General features: G+C 45.2%; 1 protein-coding gene across 1 annotated transcript; it reads right to left on the bottom strand.

Annotated features, from left to right (window-relative positions):
* Positions 1-802: 802 nt before the first annotated feature.
* On the bottom strand, positions 803-13,302 carry LOC144807002 (hemoglobin larval subunit alpha-like). Its single transcript, XM_078673058.1, has 3 exons — positions 13,208-13,302; positions 10,605-10,809; positions 803-1,039 (listed from the first exon to the last, which is right to left on the bottom strand). Exons 1-3 carry the CDS (start codon positions 13,300-13,302, stop codon positions 911-913), a joined length of 429 nt encoding a protein of 142 aa, XP_078529184.1. The 3' UTR covers positions 803-910.
* Between the last annotated feature and the right edge of the window lie 1,106 nt (positions 13,303-14,408).

The raw sequence follows: 14,408 nt of genomic DNA, 5'->3' as shown, positions 1-14,408 counted from the left end.
GGGAGGTGGGGGGGTTGGGTTGTGACTTAAGTCTCTGCCCCGCAATATTTTGGTAGGAGCTTGATTTAAATGGATGGCCAGGTAGAGACCCGTTCAAAGGCCTGATTTTTTCCACTTCCGGTGCAGAACACTGCCCGCTTAAAAAAAACATTGAGTAGCAGATTAAAAGGTGACATACTGCTGATGATGGAAAATAGCGTGTCTATGACTACTACACAGATTCTGTTTATGTTCCTTTCAGTTGTCTGGGAATGGAACAGCAACAAAAACCATTTCCAGGGGACACTAGTACAGGGCCGGCTTTAGCACCGGTGATACCCAGTGCGACAATCATTTTTGGCAGCCCCACACCCCATGACCGCCTCTTAGGATTCTCTCACTACCACCAGGCAAAAGTGCCTCTCATCACTCCTATCATGCGTGGTTACTAAACACAGTGCCCCGCTGAAATCAGCGCCTCCCTCCACAGGTCAGCGCCCAGTGCGGCCGCACCAGTTGCTCTGCCCTAAAGCTGACCCTGCACTAGTACATGGAAGTAAGCGGCTAAACAACTGCAAAACCAACATGTAGTTGTAAATCAGATTCAAGAGTGTAAATGGCTTTTTGAACCAGGCCCAGTTTGTAATCTCTCCTGCTCTGGACCAGATTGCAAATTTCCTTCAAAACTCTTCCACGCACTGTGGTTTTGAGCAAAAAACACGTGACAATTATGTTTAAGAAAAAATCGTGCATGAATAGTACAACAACATAAACCATTTTTTAAACATATATTTTAATAAAGTAACAGTGATATATTATTGAAAAGACAGAAAATACTGAAAATCAGCTATTATCCAGGTGTCCTAAGAGGTATATCCTCTGTCTCCTCTTCTCTTTACTGTACATATCCCTCTGACATCAGAGGTACATTTCATCTGTATTTGGAGGTCATCACAGCAGATACTGAGGCCAGGAACTTGTCCCAGGCAGCCTGGCACTGAGGGGTGAAGTCAGCAGGGAAATGGGCGGCCAGCACAATCTGAATGCAGTGGGACAGCAGCTGAAAGAGAAAGAACAAAATGGCTTGAATAGTAACAACACCGCAGATAGTGCCCGGATTCACCAAGCAGCATTAAAGATCGGTAGTCAGTGTGCAGTGAGCTGCACACTGACATGTAACATAGGAAAAACATACAAGAATGGAACGGGCAGCTATAGTACAGGTCAAGAGCTGCCCTGTAGAAGACAAAACCAGAGAGGAGTGTTGAATGGACCGCAATCCGGGATTTAACAGCTGTTTTACCCACCAGAGCCACAATCTCAGACTGGTATTGATGTAAAAAATGGCCATGGCCCATATTTTTGTTTTATTGGCTAACCTTCATCTGCTGGAGGGGAGCGGGCAGCCATGGCCCGCCTTCAATCAGTGCTTTAAATGGCCCGGTACTGTCCGGTGCGGAGTACCTGCACTTCTTTAATTTGAAAGGAAGAGTACCTGCACTTTTCTGCACTACTGAATTATATTTAATGGGAGAGTACTGGCACTTCTCAGGAGCAAACAGCGACTCTAGTGAGTACTAACACTTCTATATTTCCATTTAAAACACTACCTATAATCCACTCGGTGATGGTGGCCCCCTAGCTGCTGGGCGGTGGTTGCCCTGCCTCGGATGCAGCCCACCTCCAACAGCTTGGGGTTTGTGGAGGCCCTGCCCAGACTGCAGCCCACCTAAATCCAGAAACAGAGACCCTGCCCCAGCCACAGCCCACACAAATTAAGTTCCATCTCAAGGGCTTGCGTCCCTCCTCCATACTCCTTTATTACATAAAATTTAACATAAACAACATGTAAACCCAGTGGCAACTGATACAATTAATAAGTGGTGGGGTGGGTGGTGGTAGGGGTATGGGGGTTGCACTGCGGTTAAAATAAATGAATAAAAGACTTACCTGATGCTGCCGGCCGCCTCACACCTCGGTGCTACTCTGCTCTCATGCTCCCAGCAGTCTCTGCGACACATCGCAGACTCCCCATCCAATCTAGATGCTGCTTTCATGCTATACCTAGCATAAGACCAGCATGAGGATTGACCTAAGGGGACTGGTTTGACACTCACTCTGGCACAGTGTTGTTTCTCCACCCGGCTGTGGAATACAGCTGGACTGGAAAAACCTAAGACGGCCGGCCAAACAGACATGCGCACTTGTAGCAGTGTGTACCACTCATCCTCCCTTTACCCTCCCAGTGTCAATCATCATGTCCCGGCCCCACCTCGCCCTTGAATTGGCATAACGGGCGTAGCAAGGAAATATAAAATTATAATAACTTGTTTTATTATCATTTTATTTTTCCTTTATTCACTACTCAGAAAGCAATTGGGTGGCGCTCTTCCGCCCTCATGGAGTGTGGAATGTGTAAATCTCTTTAGGGGAGAGTGATATGATGGAACGTTCGAATTCGTGTTTTGAGCCCTAAAAACATTCTCTTGAAAACAAATCCACAAAAAAGGACTGGCTGAGAGAAAAGAAGAGTATTAAGGTAAGTATGTAAGGGTAAGCAGTTCAAATAAGTGATAAGAGAGCGAGGTGATTTAGAGGGTTAACGCTCCAGCAGAAACCCGTGCACAGCGACAAGTACAAGAATAATTAAAATGCTCATCATTCAACGATCAATGACATTGTATCATTGATTTGGGTAGCAGTAAAACGGGTGATTTCGCTGAAAGAGGTGGTCTGATGGAAAGCTGTGATATTTCTCTAGCGGCCAGTGCCCCTGTGTGATATGGACATGACTCTGCTTTACTCCACCCTTCCTTCCCCCATCCTGCCATTCCAAGTCACCAATCTGTGGAAAAACCTCTCAGTTCCCTCCAGACCAGTCCACCTTGGAAGTCAACAAAGACATTCAAGATTGGGAAAAATTCAGCTGCTTTAGGAATTCATCAACTCTCTCTCTCTCTTTCTCTCTCTCCATCAGTCGAACTTCCCTCTCTCTTTCTCGCCATCTCTGATTTTTTTCTCTCTACCCCCTACCTCCATGTCTCTCTCTTGGAGCCTTCTTGTGCCTTCAGCAGGTAATCTCAGAAGGGGGTGGGGGCGGGGGGGTGATGGAAACGAAAGAGCGCCCCCTGCCCTAAACACTGACTTGCAAGGGCTCCAGCCCCCTGGGGAGCTGGCCGCTAGAATAAAAGGTCTGTCCGGCGCTGCTGAGTCTTTCATCCTGTTGAGGTTAATTTAATTACCTCAGACGTACGACTCAGCCCCATAGTGCCCACACCGCCAGCGCTCGCCCCGCATGCCAATTCCACTTACATACCAAGGAAACTCATGAGACATATTTGTGGGAAAGAACTGCTGCAGGTTTATTTCGTACAGCACAGGTATAGCGTTAAGGTGGGTCATCTTACAGGCGATCCAAAGCGGCAGCCCCTCGCTGGCCCGCATGCCTAAGGAGCCATCTTGCACGGCGAGACGATGCTCTAACGGTGCTTCATATTACCATTTCGTTATACTCCCGCCCCCCCCCTGTCAGGGCGGAGAGATCAGGCCCCCCGACCGCCCGAAGGACTAACGGGGCGCCGACGCTGTTTCCTGGAACCTCCTTCGGCTCCAGGTGCTTGGCTCAGGCACCCTTACTGTGCCAGGCAGAGGTATCTTGACTGTATCCTTCTGCCGCAGAGGTACCCTTACTGTCCATCTGCTTCCAGATCGCCCTGTACTCCGCCACAGCTCTGGAGGAGGCCCACGTCGATGACAGAGCCCCCCCACCCACCTAGCTACTTTCGGTCGCTGTTTAGTGCACCTTTATCATAGTACCCTTCCGTTTTCTCTTCGTATTGGTACCTGCCCAATGAAACACATGCCTCTCTTCCCATGAACTTCTGCATGGATCTACGACCCTCTTGCGGGAATGCACTACCGCTACCGGTGATCTGGCCCTGCGAGGAACCTCAGACCACAGGAGCTCACCCGCTCCCAACCCGTTCCCAGATGAAAGGTGGGGTATTGTGTGGGGGCCCCCCGTACGCAGGGTGCTATTCTAGTTTGAGCTTCAAATTGCTTTACTACATAATGGATACCACGGTTATCGCATGGTAACGCCCCATCTGAACCTACATGCACTTGATTATGCTAGAAGGGCAGGTCTCACTCTCACGGGACTAGCTACCAACAACATGGATCTTGCCACCTTAGGACCTGAATAACCCCTAATTCACTGACTCGGGGCGCCCGCTTAAGTGTACCTGGCCCAGGGCCCTCCACCTCCTGTGAACCCTGCAGTTTGAATTAAGCTGTTTGGCATTACCTGTCAATATCTACAAGAGGAGACACACATCCTCGCTTAGTCCATGCTTCTCTGTTTCATAACCTGGATCGGCTACCATAAAGCTTCCTTGCCTAGCCGACCCGCCTCCCCAGCGTGACCAGATCATTCCCTCCCAGGTGAAATAGGGGGATATTGGGAGGACCACCCCTCCCCACCCTGCATTGCTCTAGCTTGTACTTCAGTGACCCCATTGCATTACAGGAACACCCAACCACAGGATTTGTGTCCTCGCGAAAGCCAAGTTCCATTTCTCGGACGTAGCCCATTGTACCAACCTGAGAACATAGGAATGGCCCATCACCCACACGCAAGTCAGCTGTAAGGTTTGGCCTCCGGGGCAGGGTGCACAAGCCAACCACAACCTGGGCCAATCCTAGCTTCACCCCTTGACTACATTTGTGAATTTAATCCCAGAAAATCGCTTGTAGCTCTTTTCCAGAAGCTATTACTTAGTTTGCCTCACTCTGACAAACATAAGGAGGTTTTTCCAAAGTATCCTATTTGTTCACCTTTCCTATGCTTAATATGCACTACGTTAGCTGTTTTCATTCGGAACAGTATACCGAGGACCGGTAAGTGACTATTCCCATTATTGTATCTGATGCAATGGACAACCAGTGATATTTGTCCAAGAAGTAAAGTGGTGTGATTATGAAATTTATCACCGTAGCTGTAATAATTATTACAGTGAATGTCCTGGCAAATCCCTGCCAGATCAATACTTGGAATAGTTGAAGCACAGCCTAGCAGATATGTTTTAACAGTCAAATTGTTATTCCTGACCATGTCTCCGCAATCCGCACCGCAGCATAGTAGCTACTCCACGCATGCTCCTACTGCATGTGACCCCTAATCTGCATCGCTCCCAGGAAGCAAGTGTCCGGAACTAACGCAGTCACCTAGTAGTTGCTTCCACGTTTCGTCTGCCACGGGGCAGGCCGCTAAAGAGTCCACATTCTGATGTGTGGTGAGTTTGGACTCAATCCCAGAATATTGGTGTAAAGTTCCTACTCCCAGCCTTCGCTTGTGCCCCTGCAGCAAGCATCATGCACTCCTAATTCTCTTCTCAGTGAACATGAAGCTTCAAACTGTTAACCTGAAGCTAGGAGGTTATACCTGTATTCGTTAGAGAATGTGTGCTAAAGCAATCCCATTTTATGTGTAATGTTCTGTATTCCTTGCCTAGCCAACTGAGAGCTACCTTCCCCCCTCTACGTCTGCCCGTTTCGCTACTGCCCTGTGTGGCATTACCATCCTTTCGATACACCACGGGTGACACTAACTAATAATGACACTTTATTGCTGGCGCTAAACAATGGGGATGAGGGAGGCCCATTCCAGTAATTGCTCCCGTTTGGCCATCAATGACTCTAGGAGACCATGGTTTGGGGCAGCCCTTGTAAAAGAATCCCGATCATGGAGTGTGTATGAGTAGCGTAGACATATATCCAACATTTTGGGAAACAACCTACCCTTGTTGTTACTCCCCTGTCACCTCAGAGCAGATGTCAGCAGCTGCCTACAGTACTTGGGCACACTTGGGGCACATGTTATACCTACCATTTGGTAGTAAAATTAAATCTGGGCTATTTCCACGTTATTTAAGGGCTCCAGCCCCCTGGGGAGCTGGCCGCTAGAATAAAAGGTCTGTCCGGCGCTGCTGAGTCTTTCATCCTGTTGAGGTTAATTTAATGACCTCAGACGTACGACTCAGCCCCAGACCCACTGGCTTTACAAGTCCTAATACTTTTCATGACTTTCAGGAAATAACGCCAAACATTCTAGATTCGATTACTCTAAAATGTATTTAGGTCTAAGACTGGGCAATAAAGTTGCCTGCCTGTTTTCCTTTTTTTTGCTGATACTGTTGCTCAGAGAGGTATTATGACTGCTGCACAAAAACCTGTGTTCAAATTGCCTTTCACTTGTTCTCATTCCACTAAAATACATCACTGATCCAAAACATCTGCTGCAGAGGCTCATATGTTCATTTCAAGAGAGACAATGCCTAACAGTTTACTGGGTAAACACACAATTTACAGACACCTAAATTTTAGGTACAGGAGGCAGCATTACACCCCTAAAAATGGCGCGGTGGGTTAACGTGCCAGCATCAGTGACCTGTGTCGAACCTGGGCTTCCATCACCAATCCCAGTAGGTTACAAACCTTTTGCATGCATGTTTGTGGAACCCACAGGTCACCTTTTCAACACGAATAAGATAGTTGATAAGATTAATGCACCCACTGCAATGATACATGTGTAACATGCCGGTACGTGGTTTAAATTGAGGCAGAGAGGACACAACCTTTCCTCACACTAAAGTCAATAAAATCAGCACCATTAAGCTGGGAAAAGGGCAGAGCAATTTCCAAACAAGAAATAAAATGAGTGACCCAGATACTAGCCAACTATATTTGCAGTGGCTGCTTATCCCACTAAGCTATTGCAAGGATTCGTTTTTCTAAGAATACAAAAAATATTTCCTTCTAATAATGTCATTTGTCGCCTATTGCAAAGTATTTATCAACCTACCTGGTACCATCCTGGTGAATAGTTATTGACTGAAGTTGCTGTGTTGTTTAAACTTTATGATCACTAAATCTTTCAAATCCCACAAATCTTCCTGCCTACAGAAGAGGGCGGCCAGAATAGAGGGTTTTCTGGGGCAGAAGTGGGTATGTACATGGGAATCAGAAAGGGGTCGTTCTTGGCGAAAACCGGTTAAGGAGTGATCTTCGGGGCTAAAAAGAGGGCGTTTTTGGGCTGTCTTCTTGGCGCTAGAGGAGGAGTCCTGCGAAAGCACCGAAGAGAGTGTTGCCACTGGGCTAGAAAACAGGGTGGCCTTGGGAAGCTGTAAGAGTGGGTGTAACTAATGGTACAGCGATGGTACATTCTAGGGAGGCCACAGGCTCAGCAGAAGGTAGGCCTTTGGGGACTAGAGAGAAAGTGCCCTATTGGAGCCTGAAAAAGCATGTACTTGTGAGAGCAGAGGAATGTTTCTTGGTGTAAAATCGAATAGAGGGCTCATGAATACTTTATGCACTCCTATGACCGAGGCCTAGTGCTGTGGTATTTATGGAGGGAGTGTCCTATAGGGGACCTGACGCACCAACATGGCCTTCTCTATTGAGGTTTAACCGTGTTATTCGAATACATTAACTAATCGAGGAATGGTCCCTGCCTGGGCCAGAGGAGTATTTACCATGACTGGAGACATTTATGTCAAATTTAAAGGTTTCCAAACAGCCTATGGCCACAAAAGCCAAAAATGCTTTACAAAATTAGACCCAAACAATGCATTGTCCTGCACGGGAGTTTATTAAACAATCCAATACTTCGAGTTGAAATGAGTAATCAGAAGACACTATATTTATGTGGCAATCAGAACACTACATCTCTAGTAGCCACACTAGGTGCATAGTGGGAAATATTTGTGCCACAAAAGATCCCTGCCCTGCTCCATTGGTGTCATACAAGCCCACGCTCTCATCCCCATAAAGTTGACGCAGAATTTGAAAAAATAGGCTGACCTAAATGATGGTCTTATTCCCCGTTTCCCTCCATGTCAACCATCTTTGACCTAATTATCTTGACTTCGTTCTCAAATTCGCTAAAGATCCCATGAGGGTACAGAGTTGGCATTGGATGGGCAGGGAAACATGCAGACCCAGTTATATGGCTAGCCAAATTAAGGGCCTATACCAAAGGACGAGGGGTGAAGAAGGAAATGAGGTAATTAAATGGACACAGGAGATGCACTATGAAGGAAGTCTCAGACCCCATGAAACATGGTCCATTGCATTGGTGACTATGGTCATGGACTATTGTAGGTTGCTTGTCAGAAACACCTGCAGAAAAAAAATCACAATAATATTGTGTACTAAACATTGTTTGCAAAAATATCATTCCAATAGGTATAGCTTTTTTACTTTTAACTCCATTTGGACAATATTTCTGCAAAATATATTTCGGACGCCATGTTTATGTCAAATAATATTCTTACTACGATATTCTGTACCATACCATTATGCAGTGCATGTGGGCAATGAATTTGAATTTGAATTTTTAACAATTTGTAGAGCGCACATTCACTAGGCAGTTTCTTGGTGCTATAGGATTCCTGAGCTGGGGAGGGCACCGGGGGCTATAGGCTAAAAGCTTGCTGGAACAAAAAAGTCTTAAGGGCTTTGCGAAACTCAGTGTAGGAGGGGGAGGATCTGACGGGGAAGGGAAGGGTGTTCCAAAAGGTGGGCGCAAGAACTGAAAATTTCTGGCCGCCTGATCGATTTTTCTTGAAACGGGGGATGACCAATAAAGATTTAGTGGAGGAGCGTAGGTCTCTGGAAGGACTGTAATTGGAAATGGCAGAGTAATGAAAGCGGGAGCAGTGCCCGCCGGGCTTGGAAAGTGAGGCAGCCGAGTTTGAAAAGGGCTCTTTGTTTAATGAGGAGCCAGTGAAGGGCCGTGAGAAGGGGTGAGGAGTGATGATATTTAGATAGGCCATGCACCAGGCGGGCTGCCTGGTTCTGCACCAGCTGAAGGCGTTGAAGTGCATAGGCGGGGGCACCATTATAGATAATGTTCCTGTAGTCGATCTTGGATAAGACCATGGCCATTACAATTAGTTTGAGTGCAGAGGGAGAGAAAAACCAGGATAATTTCCTATTAATGCGCAGGGTAAAGAAACAAGAAGAAACAACAGAACTAATGTGGGTGTGAAGTGTCAAATGATGATTGAGGGTGATGCCGAGGGTCTTGACTGAGTGAGAGGGGGTGGGAGGAGGGCCAAGAGAAGGGGGCCAAAAAGAAGGCGACCAGGGGTTGCCACTGCCTCCAGTCAAAATCAGCTCTGTTTTATCCGGGTTGAGTTTAAGGTGGTTTGCATTCATCCACTCCCGGATAAACAGCATGACGGATTGGAAGCTAGTGGTGCCTGGTGAAGGGGAGGAAAAATTAAAAATAAGTTGGAGGTCGTCAGCGTAGTTGTAAACTGTGACCTCCATTTGTTGAAGTGCAAAAATAAGAGGAAAAATGTAGAGGTTAAATAAAAGGGGAGAGAGAGAAGAGCCCTGAGGGACGCCACATTTCACCCTGCGTGGCGGGGCCCAAAATTCGGCAAGGTGGACCGCCTGAGTGCGGTCATCCAGGAAAGAGCCTATCCAGGTCAGAACCTGTTCCCCCATGCCCGCCGCCTAGACACGGGACAGAAGGATGGAATGGTCCACCGTGTCAAAAGCGGCGGACAGATCCAAGAAGACCAGGGCCTGAGGGGTGTTGGTATCAAGTCCCTCCCTGAGTTGGTCCATGACTGAAATAACCATGGTCTGCAATAAACATATTTCAGAGTGTTTGGGGCTGACAGGGCAAAATGTTGTCCAGAGAACTACAGCATGCCATGAGAGAAGGCAGCCAGAGCCCCAGAGGAGTGAATGAAAATGAAGGACTGTATTTTTTTCAGCAGTGTTTTGGTGTCCGTATAAAATATCTGCTTTTTTCATTTGTAAGATAATTTCTAAATTACGTGTACATGTATATTATCCAAGATGATTTATCTGAAAGAGGCATATGCATTCTTTTTTGTGTATGGCTTTGATCTTACTTAAACTATTACATAACATGGAATTGGTTTCTATTTTATTTTTTGGCGCCTTAGGGCCAGATGTATCACAGGGTTTAACCCATTCTGTGTCTATGGGAAAATGCTTAGTACATATGGCCCTTAGTATGTAGTTAATTTGTAAAATAATAAGTGCTGGGGTTCTCATAAGGAGGCAGCTTACACCAGCTAATTTCTCCTGTTAGATCCGCCTAAAACAGTACCAACTACTAACTATGAAACCCTACAAGTAGGGAAAGGATGTGGTGAAATGGCTAGAGCTGCCAACTGCATATCTGGGGAATCAGGTTCGACTCTCTACGTCGGCTCAATATCCTGTGTTTTTGAGAGAATCACTTCATCTCCTGGTGCCTACCAAAATGAATGTGTCCTTCACAGGTCCTCAAGCCCGGTGTTGATGATTAAGTGCCTGTGCTGAGCACCGGAAACCACCAGATCAAATTAAGTACTGCCCTTAGTGTGTTAGCTTGCTACTACTTACTGATTCGTTTACACACTGGCCTCTATGTGGGTTAAGCTGATTTGGACTGTAACATAAAGAGTGTGATCAAATTTTAAACATGAAATATTAAATAAAACACCATCTTGACCTTTGATCTTTTGCTGAAAAGTGAAGGCACTGCAGAAAGAATAGTAGTTCTGTTTCTGTGCTTGCTATAATCTGTGATATTTTCTCACCTTGTAGTTCCCGGGGTCCACTCTGAGGTTGTAGGCGTGCAGGTCACTCAGTTTGGACAGCGCCTGGACGAGGTTGTCAAGGTTTTTAGCCGCTTCTCCGAGGGTGCCCAGCACCTTGGCACCATGGTTGCGCAGATCAGCAGATCCTGAGCTGGTGTCAAAATGGCGGAAATAAGTCTTGCTCTGGGGAAAGCTTCTGAAAAGCCTGTAATATAAAAACAATATTGCAGTTATCTTTCTTTCCTTCAGAGTACACCTACTCTGTTAGGAAGTGATCTGAAAGCTTAGGGTTGGCTGCACTTTAATAATCTTTGCTTCCTGGTTAGATTTCAGCATTGTCACAGCTAGCTATCATATGGCCAGATTATAAATAGGCCAGTAAAGGCAGCTGAAATAGCAACAGCACTATTTGTGTTGCAGGCAGGCAGTATTTTTAGTCTATATTTGAAAGGTGTGATGTTTATTTATAGTCATTACTATTTGACCTTCCAGGAAATTTTCTGAGTTGTTTGTAAAGGGTATAGTACATTGTTACTACTCTGCATCCAGTGCTTAATTTGTAAATAAATGAGTGGTGGTGCCCAAAGCTTTTCTCAGAAGCACCCGGAAAGGATATTTAATTTCAGCACGTGAATACCAAGGCTGCGTAGTTTTAAATTGACCTCATGCCTCTTAAATCCACTAACAGACACCCAATTCTACGTTATCCCACTATTGCAGGTTCCTGCTTCTTCCTTAGTGACATTCATTCCGTCTTTCTTTTCCTCTGCCTTTCCACTTTGTGTGTGCTTTTTTCCCTTTCTTGCTATGCGTAAATATCTGATGGGAATAATATGTGCCTGTCCCCAAAAACGAGTGCCAGTGGCCCCCACTGGCAACCACCGGCTCCAATTAAGCACTGTCTGAATAATTACAAGCTGTTTTGGTGACTGCAAAAGAATTTAACAAACTTACTGCAGGTAAAACAAAATGAGACTAGTGAGTAAAGATGTAGGCAGAATGCTGTGAAAACGCAGAATGCTGAGAAAGCGGGAATGCCGCCACACACCAGGCTGAAGTGGGCTAACTCACTGCCTGATGCTATAGGGGGCAGAAAACATGTGATTTACACTGCTGACCAATGGATGAAGAGGGCTAGCTGAAGCCCCACACAAGTATATTATATATGGGATAAAGTACCCCAGCTGTTCATTATAAGGGTATTGCAAGTGAGTTCCATACCAGTAGAGGAATTAGGTTGAAGGCTGAGTTCCTTTATAAGTTCATGGAACTTCAAGCTGACTTGCAGTATCCTTTTAATGCATGGCATAGAGAATTGTATTCCTTATATAACATGGTTTCATCATCACCTTTACCACAAACTGCACAAATCATTGATGTCTTTCTATTTCATTTTTAGTTCAGACATGAAAAATAAAAGCAAAACCTGCACTGCAAAATTGAACACACTAAAAAGCAGTTAGAAGTTTTTGTCAAAGCATATTAAAGTACGTTTCTGTAAATCAAATGTCTAGAATGTTGGGTTGAAACATAGAGAGATTCAAATTCTCTTGTAATAACCTATTGGGAGAAAAAAACATATTGCCATAAATATCTCCTTTCTGCTGAATGCTTTTAATTTTAGGAAAACTTATCAGGAGTAAAGCCAGTTCCCCTTTTCCTTGTTTAAACGTATGCTTCATGATATCTGGAGTCCATAGGTACTGTTCCTTGCCACAGGTGCAAATTATATCAGCCAGTGACCAAACACATTTTCTAGCGGCATAAACACACTTTGAAATAGAACCAGGGCTTTAGGTGGAATGAAAAAAACTGGGGGGCGGGCCTCTCAAAGGGGCGTGGCCAATGTTAGTAAGGCCGTGGCTTAAAAACAGGTAAGCTAAAAATCTGTGCTTAGTATAGTGCACCGCCCAACTTGTATTTTGCTGTTTCTGTTATTGCATCCCGATATATGATATAACAAATGACATCATACCTACAACAATTCAGGACTATTTGCTTTGTCAATGGTTGTTAGTTGCATAAGATTAAAAAGAAGCAGCTATGGCTTGTATATAATATTGAAAAAGCTTCCACTTAAAGCCCTGGTGACACCAAGACAATGTTGCTGATTCTGAGTTTCAAAAAGAAAAAGGAAATCCACAGAGAAAATGACTCTCTTTAAAGGATCTCCCTTCCCCACAACGCTCCCCTGGCATGACGTCAAGCATTACATTCTCCACTAGTGAGAAGTGAGCAGTGTGAGCACGCCCACATGATGTGCTTGCTGTCACTGCAGGCCGGGGAAACAACGGACCGTCTGTGCCAGGGCACAAAACAGAGCCCCGTTTCGAGGCCTCCTGTAAAAAACTGGCACTTAAAGCCCTGAATTGCACGAGCTTGATTTCACTAAACTTCAAACTCCTCTTTCCTGTATGAATGGAACCTAGGAAGGCCATTATTTAACAATGACAATAACGGTTTCATTTGCAAAACGTTTGAACATGAGGACAAAGTTATACATCAAATCTAGAATAAAACTGGCCGCACAGTAGCCACCTCTCATCTTTCATTCTCCTAGTTTTGAAGCCAGAACGCTCGTGCGTCACGCGCTCGGACGTTACCTGTCCAGCGCTTCCGCTCCCAGCGCCTTGAGGTCGCCAGAAGCCTTTCCCCACAGGGAGAGCACCGCGGCCTTCTCCGCGTCACTCAGGGTCATCTTGGTGGCTTCGGTGGAGGTGGCGCTCAGTCTGCACGAGGTGGTCGGTGGAGAGGAGTCGATGCTGCCCCTGTTGCATCTGTACCTTTAATTACACTAAGGTTCCATAATGACATACTCTGTGTTCTACATTCTGTTACGAGTGTTGGCTGTCGTGTCATTCTGATCTTTACCTGGACACGACAGCATCTTGTCTTTATATCTCTTCTTGTGGGACTTTTAATGATATTAACTTTTAATGAGAATAAACATCCTTCAATATCACTCCTGCTGTTTATGTTGACCTTCATTACAACATAAATATGGCGACAATGGATTGGGATCCGAAATAAAAAAAAAAAATTTTTTGAATGGCAGTTGAGTTTAAAAGTCAACCCACCGAGAAGCAGAAAATTAAACAAAAGAAGAAGGAGGCATCTACTTCCATGGACATGCAAGAAAATATTGCGGTAAGAATAATTTACCAAAATTATATACCTTAGATGTCAGAAGGATGTTAACTGCCTCTCTTTTTGAAACGGAGCCGGAATTCCAAAGCCGGGAACCGCGTGAGATTGCAGCGTGTCAGTGAAGCGCGTGTGTCAGCCTGCTACGCGTTGTTGAGGAAACTCGCGTCTTGAATGTCAGCGCGTCATTGAGGAGCAGAGCGTGACAGAGTGCGCTACGTATTTGGTGTCATCGCGCAAGGTCAAAGGACATGACCCAACGCGGCGGCCATTTTATGGCAATTTGAAACATCGAAGGAAGCAATTTTGCAGTTCATCACGAAGGAAGGAAGAAAAAGGGCGATTTGAAGTAATTAGATAGTATTTACAGTTTCTTTTCAAATCGGAAGTCAAAGGGAACAATAACTAAGCATTTGCCTTGAAAATTTTAATTTATAAAAAAAAAATAAAAAAAAAAATGTTTTACATTATAAACTTTAAAATACAAACTGTTAATTGAGAGTCATTGAGGGAATGTCTTATCAAATACAACCCTATCAAATTAATCCTTTCCTGCAGAATGCTGGAAAACCACCAGTTAGGCGGGAACAGTGGCATAAGTCATTCGAGAGTTATCTCATTGCAATAGATGGGAAGGAATATTCAAATGAAAGAAAAAGG

Source organism: Lissotriton helveticus, unplaced genomic scaffold (genome assembly GCF_964261635.1).
Source record: "Lissotriton helveticus unplaced genomic scaffold, aLisHel1.1 SCAFFOLD_422, whole genome shotgun sequence".
Taxonomy (NCBI): domain Eukaryota; kingdom Metazoa; phylum Chordata; class Amphibia; order Caudata; family Salamandridae; genus Lissotriton; species Lissotriton helveticus.
Note: the sequence above shows the minus strand (reverse complement) of the source record. Positions and strands in the feature narration are given on the sequence as shown.